General features: G+C 47.6%; 1 protein-coding gene across 1 annotated transcript in view; it reads right to left on the reverse strand.

The window, feature by feature from the left end:
* Positions 1-4120: 4120 nt before the first annotated feature.
* Positions 4121-9113, reverse strand: part of asic2 (acid-sensing (proton-gated) ion channel 2) — a gene marked incomplete at its 5' end in the record, with an annotated part of 274547 nt that continues 269554 nt past the window's right edge. The window contains 4 exon segments of the mRNA XM_079746190.1: positions 4121-4231; positions 5410-5478; positions 6589-6668; positions 7836-7927. Of these exon segments, the coding sequence (XP_079602316.1) occupies positions 4130-4231; positions 5410-5478; positions 6589-6668; positions 7836-7927 (343 nt within the window). The 3' untranslated portion in view covers positions 4121-4129.

A 9113-nucleotide genomic window follows, 5' to 3' on the forward strand; every position in this document is an offset into this window, starting at 1 on the left:
GAGCACAATTGCCAGCCCAATGTTGGGTTCCCAATGTCCAAAGCCGCACCCGATTAGTAGAAAACCTTGAGCAAGATGCCTGACTCCTTCCCGCTCCTTAATGACAACTTATCTGTACTCAGTGTCAGTCCCTTAGGATAATAAAATCACAAAATGGTGAATCCAGTTATCCCAATAGAGGCAAGTCTGAATCACGAACGAATTACCCTTGAAAGTCGCTTACCAAATCGCAAAGCTTCCAAACAAGCGTCTTTTAAATTTGCACTGTTCATGGTGCCTGCAGGAGGTCTCATGTTTAATCCAATCCTTTGACTGGAACATAATCAGAGTTGACAAGATAAGGTTGGGCACATTTTCCCTCTGCGAACCAGGTCGGCTCAGGTCAGCTCGCTGGGAAATGGTGTTGGAAAAACAGCACTTTAGGCCACAGCTGATGCTAGCAGACAGTCCAAAGAAGTTATCTTCCTTTTTTTATTTGTGACGACGACTCGTTTCTGCGTGGGCACAGGCATCACAAGACAGGACACGGCAAAGCTGCAAAATAAGACTTTTCATTTAATAGTTTCCACATTAAAAACACATACTCAATGTTTCATCACATGATGAGAAAAAAACCGAACAACCGAAGCAAAAGAAAATACAAGAAACAAACCTAAAATAAAACGTTAAGACTCAAGGCTCCCAGGAATGGAGAAACAGCCAGTCTGACAGCTGATGTAAAGCCAGGAGTTCCTTAGTGCTTTCTCCATCGAGGCGAGGTCAACTTAGGGCCGGTCTGTAGCCTCACCATCATCAGGTCAAACACAGCGACAGCAGATCAACCAAACACAAAAAGCGGACTCATTCACCTGTGATGTAGCGACCATGCTAAAACAACCATGGTTCAAACCAAATCCTGCTTGGACCCTTCACTGTAAGAGCCAAACACTTTGCAAAAACAAGCTTTAACTTGGGAGTTCCAAATAGAGATATCAGTGTTTCTGGTGTGTAAAAAAGCAGGGCTATACTGTAAACAAAACAAACAAGAAAAATGTGATATTTAACAAGTCGTTCAACCTTTTGCAGTGCCTTTTGGAGTCAGCCGTCTTGAAGACAACATAACCTGTGCACACACTTTTAATTTGTACAATTCTGTTCCATGGATTTCACCCCAGTGCAAAGGTGAGCAGTGTCTCGAGGCTATAGGTGACACCACCACCACCACGTTGCTGTGCGCTATTTTCTTCTTTAAAGATTGTAGTGTTTTTTTTATTTTTTTTACAAAAAAGCTTATAAAGACTTTTCCACTGTGGCCATTACTTTTGTCAAAACATTCTTACGCCTGCAGCCATAGGACGGGTTTGAAATTATTTGAATTACCGAAATTGTGATAGACGCCGAGCATCCCTGGTTTCTCAATCCAACGAGGGATGCGATTCTCTCTCTCGCTGTCTTACTTTAATTTGGTCTGTGGAGGACAAAAATCTGAGAAGAATCCTGTTTTTAACCAAATGGCGCTGGTGAGAAGCAGCACTAAATGAAGTGTTGGAACTGGAGGATGTTTGTAGATTCGGTTCAAACAGTAGCTGTGTCAAAATCATTCCCTATTCACTCACTCACTATTCCCTATGTAGTGTTCATGATATAGTGCACTATAAAGGGAACGAACAAACAAGAATTCGGACACTACGCCGAACATTTCTAAACGTCATTTGCGTCAGTAAATGCGCCGGGTATTTGTGTGACGCAGACAGATGCTCCCACATCATGTAAACAAACCGGGCACCCACGAGGAAAGCTGGAGGTTGTATTGATGTTGAATGTTACATTTCCTTGATCAAGGTTTTTTTTAAATTAATTTTGAATGTTACATTTTCTATGTTAAATCCCAAATAAATTGTTGACATTTCTAAACGAAAGCCGGAGACTCCATCATTAAATGCATTTGTTTTCGCGGTTATTCAGCTTCTTCTTCTCCTCCGAAAAAAACACGACCGCATTGCATTGTGGTATACGGGAGTAACATGTAGGGAACATCGTATGTACACTCAAATTTTGGGTATTTTAAGTCCACTATATATTGCATGAAATTAACCACTGAGAATTCGAACACCACTACAAAATGGCGAGCACCCTATATAGTGCACTATATCCGTGAAAGGGAACGATTTCGAACACAGCTACTGTGTCCTGGTGCGCCTTCATCAGCGCGCCTGATTGGCCAGCGTGCTGCTCAGAGCTCCGCCCAGGAAGGGACAGGACATGACCTGTTTGGAGTGCTGCCTTTTCTTCTTGTATTTTGTCAAAGCAGAAGACTAATATTTACACCATATCACAGCAGTCTGTGTTTCCTTCGCCCACATACCCAGTGTTTGTATGTAGTCCGCTTGCGCGCAAACCGCGGGGAACAGCGAATCGTACGTATTCATTTTAATAAACACTTTCCTTGATGAATGAAAGCCTAATGCGGTGAGGGTAATTGGCCCAGCATCAACACTCATTACTGAGACACGTCATACCGCCTCTCTATCCCCACACGGAGTCCTCAAGATCAACGCAAATCAAAAAACGGGGACTGTTGCGCTCCACGCACAATTTTACTGCACTAATTGGCTTGGCTTTCCAAAAATAATGAGCGAACAAAGACACACATTTCATCAGTTAACCACTAACGTTAGTAACGCATAAAAGGGAATAAATAAGTAAACCCAATAAATAAATAAATAAATACTGTCCCGTCTGTACATTCTGAACTCGTTGGGGCCCGCTCAGTGGTGGGCTCTGCTGGGGAAAGCTTCAAATGGGGCACGTTTGTTTCAGCGCATGTAGAATGGAAACATGTACTGGGAACGCAAAAGTGCAGTCCCGTCAGCAGTCAGCAGTCAGAGAAAGAGACAGAGAGACAGAGAGAGGGAGAGACAGAGATAGAGAGACAGAGAGAGATTGAGGTAGGGAGACAGAGAGAGAAAGAGGGAGACAGAGAGACAGAGAGAGATTGAGGTAGGGAGACAGAGAGAGAAAGAGGGAGACAGAGAGGGGGACTGAGAAAAGGAGATAGAGTCAGAGACATGGAGACAGAAAGAGGGAGACAGAGAGAGGGAGAGACAGAGAGAGATTGAGGTAGGGAGACAGAGAGAGAAAGAGGGAGACAGAGAGGGGGAGAGACAGTTAGAGATTGAGGGAGGGAGAAAAAGAGAGAAAGAGGGAGACAGAGAGAGACTGAGGTAGAGAGACAGAGAGAGAAAGGGAGACAGAGGGGGACTGATAAAGGGAGATAGAGTCAGAGACATGGAGACAGAAAGAGGGAGAGACAGAGACAGAGACAGGGAGAAACAGAGAGAGCTATAAACCGTAGATAAAAAGAGAGAGAGGGAGAGAATGAATCTTGAAGAGGCCACATGCGGGGTCAGACAATACGAAACCGTTATGGTACAGTACATTTGGCAGTGAGTGACTTGCATGAAAACCGTTGTTTTGTGTTTTATTTGACTTTTTTACGGGGATGAGAAGCTCCCCTGCCAAGGACAGCCCCACAGGCAGAGTCTGTGTTTCAGTCCGTCTGTCTCGCCATTTCTCTGGCAATTTGTGTGTGTGCATGTGAAGGTGGATGGGTGTGTGTGTGTGTGTGTGTGTGTGTGTGTATGTGCGTATGTACGTTAGTGTGTGTCTGTGTTTGTGTATGTGTGGGTGTATGCACGAATGTGTGTGTGTGTGTGTGTGTATGCAAGTGTGTGTTTGTGTTTGTGTATGCGTGGGTATGTGCCCATGTGTGTTCATGTGCTTGTGTGTGTATGTAAGTGTGTGCATGTGTGTGCAGAGCCACACATCCCTTCCCTCCGGAGCCCAGAAGAGGAAGAGGAGGGCGCCTCCTCGCCCTCGAGGAAGAGAGCAGCGCACGTTCCGGATCCTTCCGTCCGCGGCAATGTCCCGGGACCAGAACCACCTTCATCATTGCCCCTCCCTCATCACCCCGCCCCTATCTCCTGGTGCGTCTCCTCCTGATGGAACCCCCTCCCGGCTCTAGTGAGGTACAGTGAGTTCCGGTGGAGGTCACCTCCTCCCCCTGCCGCCCCCACCTCCTCCTCCTCCTCCTCCTCCTCCTCCTCCTCCTCCTCCGGCGGCGGCGCGACCACCCCCCGGTCGCGAGCCCTCAGCAGGCGATCTCCTCCAGGGTGGCCAGGGTGGTCTGCAGGGGCACGCTCACCGTGTGGCTGATGGACTCCGAGTGGTTCGGTAGGGGGTCGCAGGAACTCTGGGGGGGGAGGAGACAGAGAGGATGCTGGGTAGGATCGGATCCTATGCGTCCAGACGTCGTTGTGCGGTTTCCGACATGATCGGAGGCACTCTTGTTTTTTTTTTTTAAGGTGACTTATTATGCCACCGGGTGTGAGTGGATTAGCTGTTAAAAGCTGTTTGGAAAATAGGTCTCGTCTGACATCACAAGTGGGCGTGTCCACCTAGATGTGTGACGGATGGATGAGCAACGTTTGCTACAGTCCACTGGGTAGGCTGGTAGACTGATCTATCCAGCACACATCTAGGTGGACACGCCCACGTGTTACGTCAGAATAGGCCGATTTTCAAAACGGCTTTTAACGGCTAATCCACTCACACCTGGCGGTATAACATGTAACCTTTATGATTTATTTTTGAAGGTTTCATCCGTTTTTATTGTGGAGGGAGGAAGACAGGAAGTTAAGACATGTAGCAAAGGACCACGGGCGGGAATCGAACCCCGGTCTCTGCGGTAAGAACTGGACCTTAATGGTACGCGCTCTACCCCGGTGAACGACCGGTGCGGCCGGGAGGTACTCTTGTTGAGTTCACTAGGTTAACAGGGCTGTCGGTGCGATTTAGGAGCGTTTCGTCTAGCGGTCTAGACGGTCTAGCCATCCGTGAGTTATTAGGGAGTGAAATCAACTGTGATAATAGCTGTGTCAAGTGGAGTGGGCCTCTGCCACTGGGTGAGACAATCAATGCAGCTCCTCCCTGATTGGGTCAGGGAATCCGTTTTTCCTGTCAATCACACGCTGTAATGAAGCACTTCTCATTGGTGGAGAGACGCAGGGAGGGAGGGAGCAGAGAGGGAAGGGAGGTCTTTTGGGTTCTAAATCCTGCTCTCTCCTAAACTAACGCCTACACTAAACAATTGTTACACAAACAACAATAAAACGACCTTTGTGGTCAGGCAATGCTAGACTGCACAGGGTTAATGCCTGGAACATGGTTAATGCCAGGAAATATTTTTGTCTACATTTGTTGTTTAAAAGCCATTAATACTAGAGTTTATAACTCTACAGAACTACAGAACTGAAAGAGAGAGAGGGGGAAAGAGACACAATGAGCGAGAGGGCGAGCGAGATAAAGAGAGAGAGAGAAAAAGAGAGAGAGGGAGAGAGAGAGGGAGCGAGAGTGAGAGAGTGATCTTACCACATCTTCTGCATGATTCTCGTCCTCCTCATCGCTGCCCAGCAAGTCCATTAGCCTGTCCTTCAGCACCTGGACCGGAAAACAGGAGAGGTGTGTGTGTGTGTTGGTTAGTATGTGTGGTTGTGTGTGTGTGTGTGTGTGAGATGTCCATCAAAGTGCCACCATAAAGCATGAGCATTAATTAGTGGCGTCAAGGCTGGAACTAATTCAACTGCAGGATCGCCTCTATCTGCGATACTTAAAGAAAAACGCGCACACGATAACTTCAGTGGAAGACATTCAACTCCCCCACCGCCTCCTCCTCCCACTGTAGGTCTGTTTTCAATAACCCGGGGGAACGCGACAACTACGTCGTTTTCGGCGAAGGAAAGTAAAATAAATCTAAACGGTACAATAAGCACTGCGCCGGGAGGTATTTGAGCCGGGTGGCGTAAAGTGGAGCTTGTTCAATGGGGAGTGTCAGTCAGAGGCCGGGCTTTGAGGGGGAAACCATGTCGCTTTAATTAGAAGCCCATTGTCCAGGCTGTCAGCTCGCCGACAGTTTGAACGGCCTCTCGCTGAAAAGGAAACGGCGAACTAAACCGCAAACTGTCAGAGCCCAAAGCGGAAGGGGAGTTGCTCTGTGAAGATTGATGCTGCGTGCGTACTTGCGGTGTGATTGCGGTGTGTGTGTGAGTGTGTACGGTGTGCGTACTCGCGGTGTGTGTGCGTTGTGTGTCAGTCAGTCAGTCAGTCAGTCAGTCAGTCAGTCAGTCAGTCAGTGAGTCAGTCAGTCAGTGAGTCAGTCAGTGTGTGTGTGTGTGTGTCTGTGTGCGCGTGTGCGTGTGTGTGTGTCTCTCTATGTCTGCGTGTGTGTGTCTCTGTGTCTGTGTGTGTGTGTCTCTCTGTGTCTGTGTGTCTCTCAGTGTCTGTGTGTGTGTGTCTCTCTGTGTCTGCGTGTGTGTGATTCTCTGTGTCTGCGTGTGTGTATCTCTCTGTGTCTGCGTCTGTGTGTCTCTCTGTGTGTCTGTGTGTGTGTGTCTCTGTGTGTCTGTGTGCGTGTGTCTCTGTGTCTGTGTTTGTGTGTGTCTCTGTGTGTGTGTCTGTGTGTGTGTGTGTCTCTCTGTGTCTGTGTGTGTGTGTCTCTGTGTGTGTGTGTCTGTGTGTGTGTGTCAGGGGAGTGTGCGTTGAAGCACTGACCTCGTAAGCGTAGTCGAAGAGCTCCAGAATGGTGAGGATGCTGGCGCCGATGAACAGCCCCATCTGACCCCCGATGTCCCCTGGTGGTCAGAAGAGGAACATGTGAGAACACTCGGAGAACAAGAGCAGAACACGCGGAGAACACGAGCAGAACAAGAGGATAACATATGAGAACACGCGGAGAACAAGAGCAGAACACAAGGAGAACACGAGCAGAACACAAGGAGAACAAGAGGAGAACAAGAGCAGAACACAAGGAGAACACAAGGAGAACACGAGGAGAACACATGGAGAACACGAGCAGAACAAGAGCAGAACATGAGGAGAACACAAGGAGAACACGAGGAGAACACGCGGAGAACACGAGCAGAACAAGAGCAGAACACGAGGAGAACAAGAGGAGAACACAAGGAGAACACAAGGAGAACACGAGCAGAACACGAGGGGAACACAAGGAGAACACGAGAACACGAGGAGAACAAGAGCAGAACACGAGGAGAACATAAGGAGAACACGAGCAGAACAAGAGCAGAACACAGAGAGAACACAAGGAGAACACGAGGAGAACACAAGGTGAACATGAGCAGAACACAAGTAGAACACAAGGAGAACAGGAGGAGAACATGAGGAGAACACAAGGAGAACAGGAGGAGAACACGTGGAGAACACAAGGAGAACACAAGGAGAACACAAGGAGAACAAGAGGAGAACACAAGGAGAACACGAGGAGAACACGAGGAGAACACAAGGATAACACGAGGAGAACACGAGGAGAACACAAAGAGAACACAAGGAGAACACGAGGAGAACACGAGGAGAACACAAAGAGAACACAAGGAGAACACGAGGAGAACACGAGGAGAACACAAGGAGAACACGAGGAGTACACGAGGAGAACACGAGGAGAACACGAGGAGAACAAGAGGAGAACACGAGGAGAACACATGGAGAACAAAAGGAGAACACAAGGCGCCGGATTGAGCGTAAAGAGGAAGAATGAACCGCACAACTATAAAGGAGCGAAGGAGGGGAGGAAGAACAGAAAGAGAAACACAGAAATGAGACGGATGGAACTGGGAGGTGGAGGTGAGTGGTGGAGGTGAGTGGTGGAGGTGGAGGTAAGAGTTGGACGTGGGGGATTGGAGGGGAGTTGTGGGTGTTGGGGGAGGTGGAGGGTGGGGGTAAGGGGTGGAGGTGAGTGGTGGAGGGTGGGGGTAGGGGGGTTTAGGCCAAGGGGAATAATTTACCTAGTAAGCCAGCGACCTCATAAGCCTTCTTCTGCTCGATGGTCTCGTAGTTCAGAGCCTCGAAGAACACGTCCAGAACCAGGATGTTGTCCCTGTGGAACGCCACACACAGCAGGGGGTCAGGGTCAGGGTCAGGGGGTCAGGTCAGGGTGAGGGTCAGGGGGTCAGGGTCAGGGGGTCAGGTCAGGGTCAGGTCAGGGTCAGGGGGTCAAGCTACAGCTCGATCTCCTGCTCAGTCCTGGAGCTCATGTGTCTATAAGAGACTCGGCCATAGCTACTGTACAATACAGCCAGTGTTTGTAATAGCGCAGTTTAAAAGAACGGCGTTATTATTATTTTTTCAGTAACGGGGTAATCTAACTAATTACTGTTTCCGTCGTTGCAACGCCGTTACCGTTACTGTACGATAAATGCGGTGCGTTACTATGAATTGATTGAATAAACTGCGTAATCCGAAAGCACCCCTGGCTCCAAACACAAACTGCTAGTGAGGAGACCGGGTGGGTTAACAACGAGATAAGCAATTATGATTGGCTAAGGCAGAGTCATGTTTCATGGTAGCCAATCAGAGCCAGTGTTTTTACACACAAGCCATGACACGCGCGCCACGCGCGCACACGCACACACCAAACAGATTAGATGAAGCAGCAGAAATGGTGAGTCCGGAGCAATCCGATGAAAAGCTGGCATTTTCTGTAGTATTCGGCAGATGTTCCACAGCCTTTGCAACCGAGCAAATTAAAATTCTGTTGGATGTATATCAGGGCCTTGAATGGGCAACTCAACCATTTAACACATTAAGGCCAAGTGAAAACTGCTCAGAAAAATCCAAATTCTTTGACATATAGCAACTTTCTTTTTTTACAGTAACGCAAATAGTTACTTTCCCTGGTAACTAGTTACTTTTATTATAGAGTAATCCAGCTACTAACCCAGTTACTTTTTGGAACAACTAGTGAGTAACTAGAACTAATTACTTTTTTAAAGTAACGTTCCCAACACTGAATACAGCATGACCTTTATAACCATTATGGTTCTGATAATAATCCCAACCTTATCTAATCTATTATTTATATAATAAATAATATATAATAAAAAATAAAGTGTTTCTGAATACTTGGTCCTGATAGGTCGATAATGTTCAGAAGGTGTGCGTTGTTTTCCGATAATGAGTCAACTCTGCCTTTTAACATTTGGCAAATCAATGCGCCACGAATCACGAATCACTCCTAAACACAACTATCGACCGTTTCCTTGACAACGCAGAAACGATACGCT

This window comes from Pollachius pollachius, assembly GCF_949987615.1.
Source record: "Pollachius pollachius genome assembly, chromosome: 11".
Classification (NCBI taxonomy): Eukaryota; Metazoa; Chordata; class Actinopteri; order Gadiformes; family Gadidae; genus Pollachius; species Pollachius pollachius.